The 18,370-nt window shown below is 33.2% G+C and overlaps 1 protein-coding gene across 1 annotated transcript in view; it reads right to left on the bottom strand.

The window, feature by feature from the left end:
• The window catches only part of LOC140063491 (uncharacterized), a 76,222-nt gene that overhangs the window by 53,509 nt on the left and 4,343 nt on the right, over window positions 1-18,370 (bottom strand). Inside the window, exon 3 of the mRNA XM_072109833.1 lies at window positions 2,168-2,219. Coding sequence (XP_071965934.1) covers window positions 2,168-2,219 — 52 coding nt within the window. The remainder of the gene's footprint in view (window positions 1-2,167; window positions 2,220-18,370) is intronic.

The raw sequence follows: 18,370 nt of genomic DNA, 5'->3' as shown, positions 1-18,370 counted from the left end.
GATGACTGTGTTGAACAATGATGAAGAAGTGTGAACGTTGCCTCAATTCCACACATTAAAGCCACATTACCACAGCCACATAATTTAAATAAATCGTTAAATGTCAAGTAAGTTTGACAGTCTACCCTTTTCGATTAATTCTCTTCGATTTTCCCCGCAGAGCGCCTTTCAAGATCGACAGGTTTGCATATTGCGGTGGCTTTAACACGCGGTAATGATTCTTTTGAACTCATAGTATTTTCAACAATTTATCGGCTGATTAAGCACGACAAAGTTGTGAGTCTAGTGGCAAATAATATATCAAATTGTAATGAATATAAGCTTTAGGTTCAAGAATATAATATAATAGTTTCATGTCTAGATTAGCTGGATAAACCAAAATGGGCCTTGCTTTTAAAGGAAAAGAGCTAAAACACTTTACACATTTGTGAATAACCCTGCAAATAAGTGGTATTTTCTGCTGATATTGCTAATTACACCATCATTGGGAGATCTATTTATGTCTACAGTTGGGTTACCGTATGTGGTATCATTTATGGAGGGATGTACAATGAACTGACACATTAATTCAACATTAAGATTTGTATTGAGAGTTTAGTCGTTTCCAATAAAAATATAATTTTGTTGAGCTGCTACTTAACTTTAATAATTAAAAATCATGCACATGCATTTGTGCTGGCAAATTTTGGATAGCTCAAAGATATAGCCTAGTGTAAAAACTGTAGAAAAAAATACTATGCTTTAATTTCACACAGAATTTGCATCTTTTTGGTTCTAGAGGAAAATCACGAAACCTAAGATCCAAGACCTAAGATTACCAAAAGTTGTCTATAAATAGTACTGATGTGTTTCTTTGATGACAAGGTGCATGCTAGCAAGATGTTAACACAGTAGGATGCACGAGATAGGTTAAGGAGTTGAGTTAAGGTATTACTTGTGATGGAATTTAAGGTCAGTTGCGTTTCACCTTGAGCTATGAAAAGTGAAGATTCACAAGCTTTGTAATATATTGATCTAAAATTGCATTTTATCATGGGTGATTGTAATGACAATGAAACAATGCACAAGATTTACAGGTTAATAAATAACACTAAATGGGTTGGGTACATTCTCCCTCTCCTCGTGAATTGTTGGCGATAGGGGTACATTCGCCCTCTCCTCTTGAAGGGTTAGGGGATGGGGTACAATACATTTTTCCTCTCCTCTTGAATGGTTGGTGATAGGGATACATTTTCTCTCTCATGAATTGTTGGGGAATGGGGGTACAGTAATTCTCTCACCATTAAATGGTTAGGAAGGAATGAGCTCTAAAATGGGGAAGTGTACTATCTCAATTATTTACTTTTTTTAAGTGGTTTATTTTTGGTGACAATTATACTGTGTATGGAAACTACATGATGAATGTCTTGATATAAAAAAATGAGTAATCTGTGTATGGCACTTTGTTTCCTTTAGCACGAAAAAAAACTGTGTATATTAAAATATTGCAGATAAATACTAGTCAAATATGCCTTTGGAGTCATGAAAGTAGAAGAAAAGCTTGTCAGTAGTAATTGGTTAGTCAACAGTTCTCCTATTATGATGACGAATCAATAACTAGGCATCTTCTGAACACATACCAGAATATCTACACCTGTTGTATACAGATAGAATACTTGACAATTCATAAATGGATGAACTACAATACAAAGACTCTATTCACTATGGGGAAGTGAACTAGAAAAAGTCATTCTCTTGTACAGTAGGCTTCATTTTCTTGCAGGCTATTATCTCTTGTATTTGTAGCTATTATTTTACACACTGAAGCCTCTGGGTTTTACCACTCAGCATAGCAACACTGTAGGATTCATTAACCTGATTGGGTGCTTAATTAAGTAATACGATCCATAGTACTTTATATGCATGAAGAAGGTTGAATTTAAATAAAAATGAGAGGAACTCATTGTAAGTCTACACATTTATTTTATGTAATATTTACACAAGTAACTTTTTTTTTTATGTCTTGTTCATCATCATGTTTTTATGTTCACTGCAATTTTCACTCTAATGGAAGCTGAACTTGACCTAATAAAGAGTAAAAGTCTCATACATTTTTATTATTATTTTCACTGTTTTATACTCGCTGTGGCACAAAAAGCAAAACATAAATGGAAAACAACAATCTTACCCATCTGTATCTTGGTTATTAAGAGCAATTTTCTTTGTAGGTCCACCTTTTTCTGAAAAATACAAATTTGCATAATTGATTACCATATTTTGTTTCACTATCAAGAATAGGAAGTTCAACAGTAAGGTTTTAAATAATAATATGACAATATTATATCTGTACCAGACTTTGTTCGGAAAAGGGGAAGGGGATGGGGGAAGGTTGTAACAATGTTAAGGTAGGCATGTCTATGAAAAACAAATGTATGATCAATGCATGACTTTAGTTGACTGTGATACTGTATTAGAACTATTTTATTTGAAAAGTATACCATGTAGTAACCTTATATTTTAATTTGAGATAATGTTACCTTTAATTTACATAATGAAAGAGGTTATAGGGTCTATTCAATAAGTAATAATAATAGTTCATTCACATTATTACCCCGGTCATTTTTTGGGATTAAACAATATTATTAATTAATTATGTTAATTCATTATTAAAATATGATGGTGCAACTTTAATAAATAAATGATAAACAACTTTTACAAATAAAATTCACTTAAAACCTGGTTATTCAGGTAGTGTTTAAACCAACCCCCACATTTTGGAGTAATTTTCATTCAAAATCACTGTTGTATGACTAGTACAGGTTGAACCACTACTTTCGTCCTTGGATATTGTATTGTGGCCCACCTCCAAACTTAAATGTAGTGTGGGTGGGCTTATACACAATAATGGTAAAATAAATTTATGTAGGCCTATGTATATATTTCTTCCTATTTTCAGGAGAATTCTATTCAAGTTGCATTATTAGGGTTTTTCAATTACAGATGTCATCATCAGATAAAAATTCTGTATTAATCTTGCATCAAAGCTAAATAGGTCAAAACTTGATTTACTGATCTACTTTTACACTATCACGACTACAAGATCATTAATAACAACAATATGATCTTATATCCAATTTATCCATAATGCATGGGTTGTCATAAGTTATTATGGAATAGCTGATGATAGATGACTATCAGTATTTCAGGTAATCAGTACCTGTAAAAGTTGTAATGCCATTATTACTACATGTATAGCAATAAAAAGTTGCTCTATGCTTAACATGAAGGCAAACAAACCATGATTTTATCAAAAGATTAGATTTTGCATCTACCTCAATTTTGAAATGAAAATATACTGTACTCTATTGATTTGTTTATGATCATTGTGGGTGTTGATATGTTTTCTGTGTAAAATAATTTATATCTTCAGAAATTTACAGAATGGGATTCATGAAATACAATTTTTGTTTATAGATTGTACGTATTGTTAATGATTACAAAACAAGTACAACAAGAGAGAGGAAGTGACTTATCATGGGTAAGATTCCATTCTCTTAAAAAAACAGTTGATCTTATGTCTAGATTTTATAATGCTTTACAATGTTTTTACACTGTTTTACCTGATTCTTAAGAGTGTGAGATACTTGAAAAACACAGAAGAGAATAAACTAGTATTGCAAGACAAACACAAACCTAGAGGTCTTTTAAAGTTGTCAAAACACAGTAAACAAGTTAAAAGTTACTGTCTGACAAAAATAGGTAACAAGGTTTAGGTAAACTTAATAAATAAACAATAACACAACAATAATACTGAATCTCAAAGGTAATAAAGTTTAAACCTGAGTGACGTGAATCAGCTGTGAATATATTTCATTCAGCAACTTAACAACTTTTGTTAAGATAGGTGTCTGTAAACTGTCACTCTTTTATTATTCAATAAACTGGGAACGCATAAATAAGCAGGCAACTTTGTTTAGTCATTGTACTATTGCTACGATACATACAAAACATGCAGTGTGTTCACCTCTGTGATAATTTTTGCGTTCACATTAAGTTGTATGAGTTTACAAGTAGATCATGATCAAACTGACATGTCAAGTCCGTAGCCAGAAGGAGAGTTTGTTTGAAACTGGCCAACGTCCCTTTTTTTTCTGAAGCCCCCTTTTAAAACAAGAGACCAGCAGCGGACATTATAACAAATAGGCCTAACTGTAGTCTTGCTCATAGTACTGTAAAAAAACAAACCCTCTTATAAAAATCCTGTCAACATTGACTTTCACTGTTTCAGACGTCCTGTGACTTTACCTTAGTCTAAGAAAAATTCTTTCCCTGCTCGTCAAATACCCTATAAAAGCTGTAGTTATTTCACTGGCTTTTTTATATTGAGTAACACAGAAACTACTGAGATACTGTCTTTGAATGGAAAGACAAAAATGGCATATACAGTACAGTATATCATATTAATGAAAAACAAGCTATCAATCTTTATATACAATAATTAAAGTAATAAGAGAAAGAATATTTTATTTCAACAATTATTTAAAATCAATTTAAAAATAGAAATTTATCACCCTTCAAAAATGTTGAATCGTTTGTTGATTAAGCATTTAATTACAGTATAATATCATGGTCAATGCAAATTTCTTCTACAGCATTATAAACAGCCAAGATGTCAGGGTGGCAAATCAATAAATCACACACAAGAAATGAATTGATGGCGTTATAATGCGAGGGAATGCGAAACGGTACAAAAAAAAAACGTAGCGCTTAATAGAAATAATTGATAGGAAAAGCAAAGCTGTCAAATGTATGATCAACACAAGTTTAATGAGCTGAATAGATCAATAAAGTTGATGTGGAATTAGTGGATAAAAACTAAAATCCACAAATTCTTTGGATAGATTACCTCTCTGATGTAATTTGGATGTACAGTACAGTATATTTTGATTACATAGATGCATACACTTGTAAGAGATGAATACAATAATTCTATTTAACCTCTTAAAAACAATATCACAATACAGAATTCACATGTGATGTTTGTGATGTATGTTTTACTGTATCATGGAATTTGCCTATGATACTGGGCTAATAAAACTTGACAGTACTGAAACCAGATGGAGGCTCTTGACATGACAAGCAAATCTGTAATTTATCAATAGTTTCAGATTTATAAGAAGAGACAGTCTTTAATTATAGGTAGATGTAAAATTGGAATGTGTTGAATAGGTAATGAAAAATTAGTGTGTATATCAAAAATTAATTGAAAAATGCAATGTATGTGATAGTTTGTTGGAAAGCAATATGTCAACATTATTATGTCATCAGAAAATGTTGTAATATGAAAATCTCAATATAATGACATGCGTTCTATTTGTAAAGGTGGAACTTTCAGTATTAAAGAAGTTCAGAATTTTGTAAATTGGATTACCATTAAATGGTAATCCAATTTACAAAATTCTGAACTTCTTTTTGAAGTTATCAAAATTATCAGAGGGATCTTATTCAACGGAAGATCCTGTGGTCATACAGTATTCACCAATCTCACTTTAATTCCCTTTTTATCTATTTCCCATAGTGTAGTGAGACAGGTAAAGACCAATAATGCCAAGTGAGCAAGTCTTATTTATTATATTGTTGATATTTGTGCTACACTTGCCATGCTGAAATTTGGCAGCAAGATTAATATTTTCAGGATTAAACATACATAATTTCCTTTTAAGAATCTGTCACTGTCAGAATAACATTGAAAGTTTCTCAAGACCAGATTACCTTTGTAAACAAGCAGCGTACATGCACTTGTCCCACAACATACATCCTTAAGGCAGTCGACTAATTATCCTACAATTCAATTATTTCAATATGCCTCAAGTGAAACCTTCATCAACTAGGACGCAAGTTTTTAGTTACAACGTCATTTTATGTACAGGTTATTGGTGAACAATATACAAGTTTTGGTTACACTTACTTTAGTTTAAACCATCTCCATCAAATTTGATTAAAACAAACATTAACCTACAGTAACTGTATGTAATTGTAAAGATTAAGAAGAAGTGTACATCACATCATCTTTGTACAAACTTGAGTACTGTAAAAGTCTAGAGACTGCTTAGGTCACCATGTTGATGTCAAGTTGGGAACTCAATTAGAATACAATAGTATATATGCATTTCAACACTAGTGTAGTAGCAGAATTTACAGTACGGTAGTATAAACATTGATATAATAAATACTGTACTGACTGGTAAGACCACCCTGGGGTTTTAGCCCATTTTGCAATTAAAGCCTACACATTTAAAATGGACCTGAAATGGATTTTCTATTTTTTTCATTTTAGAATGATGTTTTGGGGGCTATTAGGTGTTGCTAGAATGTATATTGTTACAAAATATAAATTGGCCCTTTTGGGGAAAGCCCCATTTGAAAATCAAAAAAATTCGCGGGTGACGTCACTTTGCGAATATATTCCTATCCCTCCAATGGACAATTTGCAGTTTTTTGGCTATAACTCTTGAAATCTATGGAGTATTTTCTAAAAAATGCCTGTGCATTTGCAGAAACGTATTTAGAATTTTTTTAGATAAAATTATTACCGTATAAACGGTTATTCATCGAGTAAATGACGATTTAAAATCTTAAAATCAACGGTTTTTTTCTGGCAATACCGAAGTTGGCCTGGCAACGTTGTCCGGGATACAGCTCCGTGCGCAATGATGCGTATCCATATTTTCCGTTCGTGTATTTTGTATCGTTCGTAATTTATACTGCTAAAAATGTGTTAGTTTCTTTAGTTTTTAGTTTAGCAGAATTAAATTAGTAATATATGAGATGATAATTTATTTGTCACGAATCAGGCAGTTCGAAAACGAATTTTATTCATATTTTACTTTGGCTTGACAATGAGCGCAGCAAGTTGTTGATATCGCTTTGGTCCTTAGATGCACATGAAACGGAGCCTCGCCGCATGATGTGGGTGGTGGATCGACTCCGCGCACTGGATTGGGGGCCTAGGCCTAGTAAAGGTTTGGGAGGTAGACCTTCTAAATTCGGGTTTTAGAACAAACGAAGTACATTTTAGGGACCTATATTTCAACAACATTAGATATTGAATAAATTAGTATGAGTGTCAACGCTTCGCGTATCTTTCCAGGCCGTCGATCATTCACTGACTATCGGGCGGCATACACGCTCTCGATATCATCGGTGACTACTTCTTCGCATGCAGCTAAAGTAAAATGACGTCACGTTAAAGTGGGTCGTCACAGTCTCATGCATATTAATGAAGCAAACTTGCTGAGAGTTTTTTCACAGACGCGACGCGAGATTTATCGAAAAATAATAATTGTTTTCACTGCTGAGGATAATAAATAATATACTTTAATTTTAACATGACAGGAGAGCCTAGATACTTCCAGTGCGAATAAAAAATAATAATAATGTACAATATTAGTCACGTATTTTCAAATGCTGCAAGACATGAGACCCGAAATAGGCTAGGCCTAGGCCTCCTACTGTAGTGGCAGCGCAGTGCATACCTGTTAGGGTGGGTGGGAAGTTAGCTAGTATGCCGGGTTAGTGTACATCTGCACGATGCCACGCGGTAACGATGAAGGAGAGGATATGGATGGCCTGATAGTGGGCAGTGTATAGGCCTACTGTATTTTACTTTAGTTAGGCTGCTAGTGAGTAGGTATCATAGAAAGTCTGTCTAGGCCTAGGCATCTAAGCCAAATGGGTCGAATTCGTTCGTAATTTATACTGCTAAAAATGTGTTAGTTTCTTTAGTTTTTAGTTTAGCAGAATTAAATTAGTAATATATGAGATGATAATTTATTTGTCACGAATCAGGCAGTTCGAAAACGAATTTTATTCATATTTTACTTTGGCTTGACAATGAGCGCAGCAAGTTGTTGATATCGCTTTGGTCCTTAGATGCACATGAAACGGAGCCTCGCCGCATGATGTGGGTGGTGGATCGACTCCGCGCACTGGATTGGGGGCCTAGGCCTAGTAAAGGTTTGGGAGGTAGACCTTCTAAATTCGGGTTTTAGAACAAACGAAGTACATTTTAGGGACCTATATTTCAACAACATTAGATATTGAATAAATTAGTATGAGTGTCAACGCTTCGCGTATCTTTCCAGGCCGTCGATCATTCACTGACTATCGGGCGGCATACACGCTCTCGATATCATCGGTGACTACTTCTTCGCATGCAGCTAAAGTAAAATGACGTCACGTTAAAGTGGGTCGTCACAGTCTCATGCATATTAATGAAGCAAACTTGCTGAGAGTTTTTTCACAGACGCGACGCGAGATTTATCGAAAAATAATAATTGTTTTCACTGCTGAGGATAATAAATAATATACTTTAATTTTAACATGACAGGAGAGCCTAGATACTTCCAGTGCGAATAAAAAATAATAATAATGTACAATATTAGTCACGTATTTTCAAATGCTGCAAGACATGAGACCCGAAATAGGCTAGGCCTAGGCCTCCTACTGTAGTGGCAGCGCAGTGCATACCTGTTAGGGTGGGTGGGAAGTTAGCTAGTATGCCGGGTTAGTGTACATCTGCACGATGCCACGCGGTAACGATGAAGGAGAGGATATGGATGGCCTGATAGTGGGCAGTGTATAGGCCTACTGTATTTTACTTTAGTTAGGCTGCTAGTGAGTAGGTATCATAGAAAGTCTGTCTAGGCCTAGGCATCTAAGCCAAATGGGTCGAATAAACAACTATATTTAATCTGCTTCTTTGTTATCAGGAACAATATCGGATTATTTTCTGTACCACCGATCGCACCATCATTAATATCACTCTGAAAACATTTTGTAAAATCATGATGAGCGCACAAGAAGCAGAGACAAAACATCCTTTTGCATATGCATAAGACTCTGTGACGACACGCTTTAACGTGACGTCATTTTACTTTAGCTGCATGCGAAGAAGTAATCACCGATATCATCGTGTGTATATGTGACGTCGTGAATATAGAGGCTTCCGACGGCCGTTGAAATAGAATATTGCAATGGCGTGAGTAATTTTCGCTAATTTACCATGGTATCTTAAAATTTCGTTTTTACTCAAAATACTATATATTTTGTTTTTATTTGTATGGGTTTGTGTTAATTTGATACATTTAAATAACATGTGTGAATTTCTTGAAAATCGAAATTCCATTTCAGGTCCATTTTAAAGAATACCGTATATAGACACACTACTGTACCCATATATTCACTCTACCCACATAAGCATTGGTGTTAAACGTCATATGGATGATAAAATGAATAAAAAAGTTAGTTGGATGGATGGATGGATGGATGGAAAATTACACTGGCATATTCTGGATTTTCCGAAATAGTGGTGACCCTGGGCTTAACAATTGTATTTGAAGTGTTGAACTTAACCCAGAGTAGTGTTCTACCTTTTGTGTTTATATTATATCTGTTTATGGATAGTTACAGTAGTTTTACTGTAGGCTATAAAGTTTTGTGCTTTATGTAGGTAAAAAGTGGATGCAACTATTACGATACAACGATGTCCCACCATCACAACATGAACTCTAGAAAACACACTCAATCAAATACTAAATTAAATGAAAAGCTTTACTTTAAACATAAATTGATTACTTCACCATTTAAAATCCATTAATAAAACATTTTCTAATCGTGAAATATAGCTATGAATACAATTTAATAGATTTTGTGCCTGGGTTAACAACACTGTATGCAAACAACATGAGTTTAAATCATTTGGACACCAACATCTTTGAAAATGATGACCTAGATTAGTTGACACAAATCTAAAGTTGGTCATGTTTACAACTGCTCCAATTTGTGGGAAAAGTTAATATTAATCTACACGTACAAAAGTATGCAGCTGAGCGTGCTTAGAAGAAAGCTTAAATACGAGGTCAATTTGAGGGTATTAAGGATTGATTACCAAACAAGAATAAAAGCATGGATAGTAGTAATCACAAACATGAAACCATTATTAATGTCATTGTTGGTTTGGTGTCATGCTAAATTCTAAGAATCTTGGTTCAAATCTGCTCTACCACCAGTTTTCCTGTAGTATTTAAGAATGAAATTTTTTTTTAATATTGAAAGGATTAGTTAACAATAAAAAGGAGGCTTAAATTAGCTTAATTAAATGCTGTTCGTTAAAATGTTTTTATGATATGCCAAGCTTTGACTGGGTGCTACTGTTAAGTCTACGTTTTGTCCCAACTGTTAGTGATATTATCATAACATTCTATTTTATGTACCTTTTGCCAATTCCATACATACAGTCATCTGACAATTTGGCACACTACACAGTAGCAAACAGTACTTTACGATGTTAATTTAAGTAGCCTTATAATTGATTTGAACAAAATGGCAATCCCCTCAAGATTTTACAAGTCATTTACCCTTCTGAAACAAGCAGCACTTTGTGTTACAATGACCTAATGTCACCTTACATCATTGGCTGTCAAAATAACACCTAGTTAGAAAGCCTTTTCCTCCCCTTCAGATTAGAAAATGTCTGCTTCATTGATATCAATATCAGGCCTAAAGGGATGAGTCAGCGATTGAACAGAAAAAGTGCCAATACATTTTACAGTTCGGTCAAAGGTCAACTAAATCATTCATCTTTTTAAAAGCATAGTAACTATGGGAATTAATTTGTCTTTCGCACCTTAAGACATAATACAAGGATTTATAAACACTTTAAATTGTCGTCATCATCATAGTATTTGAGTGCAAAAACTAAATTTTAATATAAATGATATGATATAATTTATAATTTAACTTCGCTATTAAAAATTAAATTTTTCAATTTGTTTTCGTATACAACTGGTGCTGGCCAGGGTCCAATTAGACCGACACTATAAATTGTGCTTCTTCTTATTTAAATTCTGTAAATTTAAGTTTAGAAATAAAGCAAGTTTCCTAAACCATAAATTCATAATGTTATTTTATTTCATAAATTTCTTCTTCTGAAGTAGTATACTTTAGGAATTTCCCTTTAGCATTATATCCCTATAAATAGTTAATACTAGTGATTTATTGAGCCAATGATATGGAACAAATCAATTAACACATAATTTTTCCATAATAGTCAGTGAATATGCAGACCAGAGTGGTCAGCTAATAACCGGACCATGACCTTTAGCGCTTATAGCAAGTAAACAGCTTGAACTATGTTTGTAGAGTGGTTACGGTGTTGCTATCATCACATATGTGCAATATTCTACTATTAGGTTTTATGTAATGCAGATTTCAGTTTTAATGGGTTAGGGTGAAAGGTTGATGTATTGTAGTCATTACAACAGAGAAACAATAGAAATTATATAATAAAATTAAGACTGCCAAAATCATTAAAGTAAAGTAACCCAGTAAAAATACAGTCTTGCGGTAAAATACTGGCCTCATAAAATGCTGAATGTTTACAATATTATTACTGTATTAAACTTAGTTCCCATGTAATGAAACTATTAAATAATTGTATAGTTTTACTGTATACCAATTGTATTGACAGCTTCCAAAAGAATTGGTCCAATAGGAATTTAAAACTTCAATCATAATTTGATTAGATGTGATATTATTAACAGTAATAAAATTGACTTTAAAAAAATCAATATTTAAGTACATAATATACTGAGATGTTTTGAAATGATTCAAAATTTAGACTACAGTTAGTAAGTACAGTGAAACGTCTATTTTACGTATCCCACGGTACCAAGGGTTGTAAACTGAAAATTTGTAAACTAGATCGTTAACATAATTCGTATCTTTTTGCTGTATGAGCATACGTCAACACTACAGTGCACGTACACGTCAGTAAACTTCTACAGTATAGTTACGATTGAATTTCCGATTCTTAATACTTTCGCCTGGAAATTTGAACTTTAAATTCAAGTCAGAAATCAATTATTTAAACATTTAATTTGTTCGTTGATAATGTCATCGATGTCACAACCCATTCGTACAGTAACATCGACGATCCGTAAACTGAACATTCGTAAAATACATGTTTTACTGTACATATTTAAGAAAATTTACTTAAACTTTAAAAAATACCAATCACAATAGAACCATAGATCACCACCTTCTCTATAATGCCCAACAAGGTCAACGACTGAATAACATTTGGGCAGAGTTAGTGCATTATGAATAGATTATGGTATTACATGGTAAAGACTGCTGTGAAGGTGACAGTACTGGGTAGCATGCTGAGTAATATATGGTCAGATCCTACTCAAGTTAACTTATGAACACACTTTAGCATTTAACAATTTTTTGATGACGAAGCAGAGAATGACCTGATATAGTATGTTAATGGTGTAAATGTGTATTATCTCGTAAAATATGTTATCTCAACCCCTAGAAATGTATTAATATTACTGTATTCAATTGGATTTTTTCACTTTGTTGATTTAGCAGATTTCTCATTTCATATAAGCATAATTATAGCTGGTTCCTGTGTTTGACCACTAGTTTCACATCATATAAAACACCAGAGTGTGTGTAAACTCCATATCGATTATAACAGTTCTGAGTCAAGGAATTTTAAATAAGGACAAGGGGATGATTAATGGCCTAAAAATATGTCCTATTTTTTTTAGCATTTTAAGTTTCTAAAATTTAACTGGATCCGCATAGTGGATAAATAAAAATTGTCATTGTATTACAAGTACAGTCATCCTTTGACATGAAATCCACATTAGATAAATGTACAGTATGGATTGCTAACAGTGAAACAAAGGCAGTTAATAGTAATACAGCAGTAGCATTAAAAGTAAGTAATAGTATAATTAGGTGAAGGTAACTGCGATTATTGCACTTACCGTATGCTAACACTGTTCACACATTAATAATATATTAACTTATTTCAACTAGTCGCATTCACTTTGAAACCATTAATTATTCTGGTTAAAATCAGTCACAATTTTATTGTGTTGGATAGCCTAGGTCACCTTTGCCTCCCCAGTCTTCCATCCTTCTTAACCACCCCTTTATCAAAACTCATCCTTCCATCAAAGTAATCATTTTTTTAAGGCCAATCTCAAGTTTCTTGACAATATCAGCATACATTAGTCATTTTAATGAACAGTATGTTGGATAAGTAAATAATATAAATTGTGACATCCTAGGTTTGACATCACTGAAAAACTTGTAGTGTAGCTGTAGATTGGTGGTTAACATGCTTGCCTTCCACTCCCAATGTCCAAGGTTCAATCCTGACTGGTGCCAGGATTGTAACTCACAACTCTTTCAAACTCCACTGCCTTTGCCTCAAATGAGACTTACAGTAGTTTATAAGCATGATAAGTTATAAAATACTATAGGTTTTATCCATCCTGTAAATGGCAGAGAGTTTCTCGCTGTTGGATGGATACATATGAAATTTTAAAATATACAAAAAACAGTGTAGGCCTCATTATAGGCAGTATGGTACAGTAGTTGTAGGAACAAAATAACATGAAACAAAATTCATTCAGTATACAAATTTGCAACCCACTAACAATACATGCCCAGCGCCTTTGATTTTGTACCTCGGTCTTTGAATTGACGCTTTATAAATATTGATATAATAATATTAATAATAATAATAATAATAATAATAATAATAATAAAATATCAAAACATGATATAAAAATTATGATATTTCAAGTTGTAAAACATTCAAAATATGCTAACACATATTTGACAGAAAAGTAGTGTATTCTTGATTTTATGATCAAGGATTGAAATGTTTTGTGGCAATTAAACAACGATTTTCTATACAATGTCAGTTAGGCAGCTTGTCTTTTAAAGTGTGCTTTCTTTGATATTTAATTAATATAATTTTGTACAGAATAAGAGCAAAGGAATTTATATAATTATATAATAATTATATATTATTTTTTTATACTGAAAGATCCATCATTAAACTATCATTAAATACTATCATCATCTGAAATGTACACTTAGTGAAAACAACATGATTTCATCATTTAAATCTTAAAGGCATTCCATCAGACTGAAATCACTTTATAAAGCAATCATCTGCAAAATTAGTCTTCAGTAATTGCAGAAGATGATTTGATTATTACTTACCAGAGTGGAACTAAATGAGTGATAATGAGAACTGCTTAATAATGGCATTAACACAGCACTGTATGGAGAAATAAGAGTGCAGAGCATTCTCAATGGGTTGTATGAAGTACACATACAGTGGTTTTGGCATCACATACAGGCATATGGCTGTAAAAACCCTGTTCTGGGATACCCTACTATTCATCGGACACACAACCCTACTATTAATCGGACACACAACCCTACTATTCATCGGACACACAACCCTACTATTCATCGGACACACAACCCTACTATTCATCGGACACACACCCCTACTATTTAGGGGACACACACCCCTACTATTTAGGGGACACACACCCCTACTATTTAGGGGACACACACCCCTACTATTCATCGGACACACACCCCTACTATTTAGGGAACACTTTCATGTGAAACGAAAGAGCTACTGTAAATGTTTTAAATCAAGGCCATCCCCTATTCAGAGGTATCCTCTATTAAAGGGGCACACTTTGTTTGATCCCGAAGATGTCACCTTAAATTAAATGAAAGGATTCAACTGTTTTAATATTGAATCTCATCACAATGAATAGATGTGTATTTCATTGTTTAGAGTACGTATAAAACAGTATTTATTAATTATACAAAATATTTTAAATACTATTTGTAGTACAAGGTATTGTAGACACAGTTGAGTATTAGGACAGTTATAATTTGTGTGGCATTTTTACTGGATAAGACAAATGCCTGTAAAGCTCCCCAAAGTAAAGAGTTCACTGCAGGTTGCAACCATCATCATTCCTTAACAGAAGAACATAATAATAAATTATAGCCAGTCTGTCAGTCTATGATATATCCTTAATGATTTATAGATGTAAATTAAAGTTATTACTACTATGAAGTAGTACCATTACCAGCATGCTCACACCCAATGTTTCAGATCATTTGGGGACTTTTGTGGGTCACGGCCAATTATGCACATTAGTGCAATAGCTGATGGATCAGATTTTATAAATTATATTATCAACTGGAGCTCAACTTACTGATTAATGTACTGTAGTGGCTTTACAGTGTACAACGTCTACTGTACAGTGGCTTAACGGCTATGAGCACTTGTAAACCCCAGAGCTTATGGGACCCCTGAGCAGTGCCAAGAGGAAAAAACAGGCATTGAAATATGTCAACAACAAAAAAAGAAAAAGGCTAAAAATGCCCAACGCCTCCAGCATTGGAGGGCCACCTAGAGTTCCTAACTAAACCAGGGACTCAGGCCTCTGCGTTACGCCACTGCTACTGTCCAGTTACCAAGACACATTAAATGAATCATTTTAAATTTCTCATGCTGTTCTGTTTCCTTTTTAATGAAAGAAACTCTGAAAAAATCAAAGTAAACTGATTCTATATTTCGGCTGAATAAAAGTTTTTTCAACATTTGTTTTAACATCATGGTACCTGTGTAGTGTATATCAAACCTATTGGTAGACCCTTTAGTTTCTCATTGGTATTTTTATCTCCTTTTTTTTTTAAACCAAATTAAGGATACTAACAAAATCTTTTTCACAAATTCTTTTGTTTGAAATAACCTGAAATTCAGAAAGATAAAATGCGATGTCGGAAGTATACAGTACAGTTGTACATTACTTACTAATAATTAATATAAAAGCTTTCACTGCGGCATTAAGTAGCAACTTAATGTGAATAAATGAAAACAAATCAAAGGAATTCATGCAACATTAATATTTGTTACAATAACAATACATGCCATCATCTTTTTTTAAACATTTTTTTGTAGAGTATTTCACTTTCATGATGATTTCACCTACACCCAAAGTACATTACATTATCCCTTGATTTTGCAATTGCATGCTTAATAATTAATTTTGTTTAAAATATTTTGGAAAGCTGATTAAAAAAGATCATTATACGTGGCGGTTTGGCAGGGGGAGGGAAAAGACATTGCAAAATTTTGCTGACATTTCCATAATTCATTAAATTGTGCATGTTTTTCATGTTAATACATTATTGTTATTATTAATAAATATATTGTTTACTACGTGGAATTTCTGTATCCATCACTGATTGGTCTTGTTGACATTGCAACTTCTACTTAAATGTACAAATTGCATCATCAATTAATAATTAATAGTTTTACTAAACAAAATTGTGGTCGATGATAGTTGTCGATTTTGAAAAATATATGTACAGTATAGCATAACATTATATTACCTGCCTATAGTACTGTTCAGGATTATGTTAATAACATAATTTAAAAATATTAAACAACCTTGACTATTGTCAAATACAAACAAGTGCAAAATTGAATATTTCTTACAATAGAGAACACCATATGAATTATGGTTATTGATATTAATATAGCCAGAGGAAGGATTGTATAGGATTTTCATAAAAATTAATTACCTTCCGTTTGTTAACATACAACATATAACAATAGCTTATTGGGCGGGGTTTTTATTTATGCATTTGGATATTAATGGTAAAAATAGTAATTTGACAAACGTAAATAATCTAATAACAATAGCTTATTGGGCGGGGTTTTTATTTATGCATTTGGATATTAATGGTAAAAATAGTAATTTGACAAACGTGAATAATCTCAGGAGAATCTAGATTTTTGTAGATTTACTGTACCTATTTTCATCCCAGCATAATGACATTGAATAAAATTACAAATAATTTGTATTTTTCCCCCTTCTTTCTGTACTGTAAAACAGTTACAGACAGTAAACAATCGTACTGTTTACTTAACAAGTACTTACTCAACCAGAAGGGTGTATCTGTGTAGCCCTGTTTTACTAAGGTACCAGAGCAGAGGTGAATTGGGAGTCTTTTATCAGCCATGCATGAGACAGTACTACTAGCAGTACTACTACTAGCATGGCAATTAAAAATAGTTTATGTAATGATTTTGTACTACCACCAGTACCAGTACATTTGTTGCTAGGCTTAATTTTGTTGCTGATTTTTTGTGCATTTTTTTACTACTGTAGTTCACTGTGTCGGTGGGACGGTCAGCCGGTAAATACTAACTCAAATTTGAGCATGCGACTGCAGTCTTGTCAGTTAGAATCCTGTAGCTGTTACAGTATTTCTACAGTTTAATAGCACATCCACATTCTTTTTATTCTAATCTTACAATACTGTACATTTCTCAATATTCCACCCTCAAGATGGTTTAATTTACAGAATATTTTTCTATGATAATGGTTTTTTTTAAAGTTCTTCTACATAAAACAATAAAATTCATTTAGAAAAACATTGGCATGCCATTCATTTACAGCTAAACTTTATGAATGGACTTTATAACAATGGCTTATTTAAGGTCAGCTGGTAAGGTCATTATAAAGGTCATGTGATAAGGATTACTGATATTGATCCTTGGTAATCATTCACCTACTGTAATTATACAAATTGTTTTAATTAAGAACCAAGTTTGTTAAAACAATCTTCCAAGATCCATGGACTATTTTTAGATAAAGCGAAAACAGTTAAAAGTCTGTGGTACTGTTGTACAGTATCTACTACTACTACTATATTACTATTCTGGTGAATCCCGTATTCATTCTGAATGTAGGGGAATGAGCTGTTAGGAGCTCATTGTACTAAGCCTTGGCATTATGTGGTAGGGTGGCCAGTTCCTTTCCACGCCGCCTTTTTTCTCCCTAGTATTTTCAACCAGGTACTCATTTACAGCTGAGTGGACTGGTAGTTGTTGGGAATTGAACCCGGGTCTATATTCTGTATGACAGTCAAGTGTCCAAACCACTCGGCTATCCAACTCCATAAGTATAACTACTACTCTACCTAACTGTAACTCTGGTCTGCAGCTTAAAACCATACTGTAATTACACTGAAACTATCAAAATGTTTAGTTTTGACAGTTTTGAGTAGTCTGATGGGGGAAGGGGGGGGGGGATGTTTTTAAAATTGTGCAAAAAGTAGAGGTGCGGTTACCATCAGATTGAAGTCTTTTCTCTTTGGCTTTAGCCTAAATTAGGGGTAGGATTATTCGAGCATGGAGTTAGACTTGGTCATACTGATATAATAATTAGTATGATATTAAAGCCATGCAACTATTCCATAATTGGTAATAAAAACCTTAAATCTCAAATACCAATAGAAACAAAATGGTGCCTTACCTTTCTCTGGAACTGAAAGTTTTAATCGTTTTAAATAGTTTCTATAGCTCATAAATAGCTTTTATAATCTGTTTCCTTTCATACCTGAACATCAGCGGTTTCTTTAGCTGCTCTAAATTTGAACAACTTTGAGCTTTTAATTTAATAATGGGTCTATACTG

This window comes from Antedon mediterranea, chromosome 1 (assembly GCF_964355755.1).
Source record: "Antedon mediterranea chromosome 1, ecAntMedi1.1, whole genome shotgun sequence".
Classification (NCBI taxonomy): domain Eukaryota; kingdom Metazoa; phylum Echinodermata; class Crinoidea; order Comatulida; family Antedonidae; genus Antedon; species Antedon mediterranea.
This window is presented reverse-complemented; position numbering and strand designations above follow the sequence as displayed.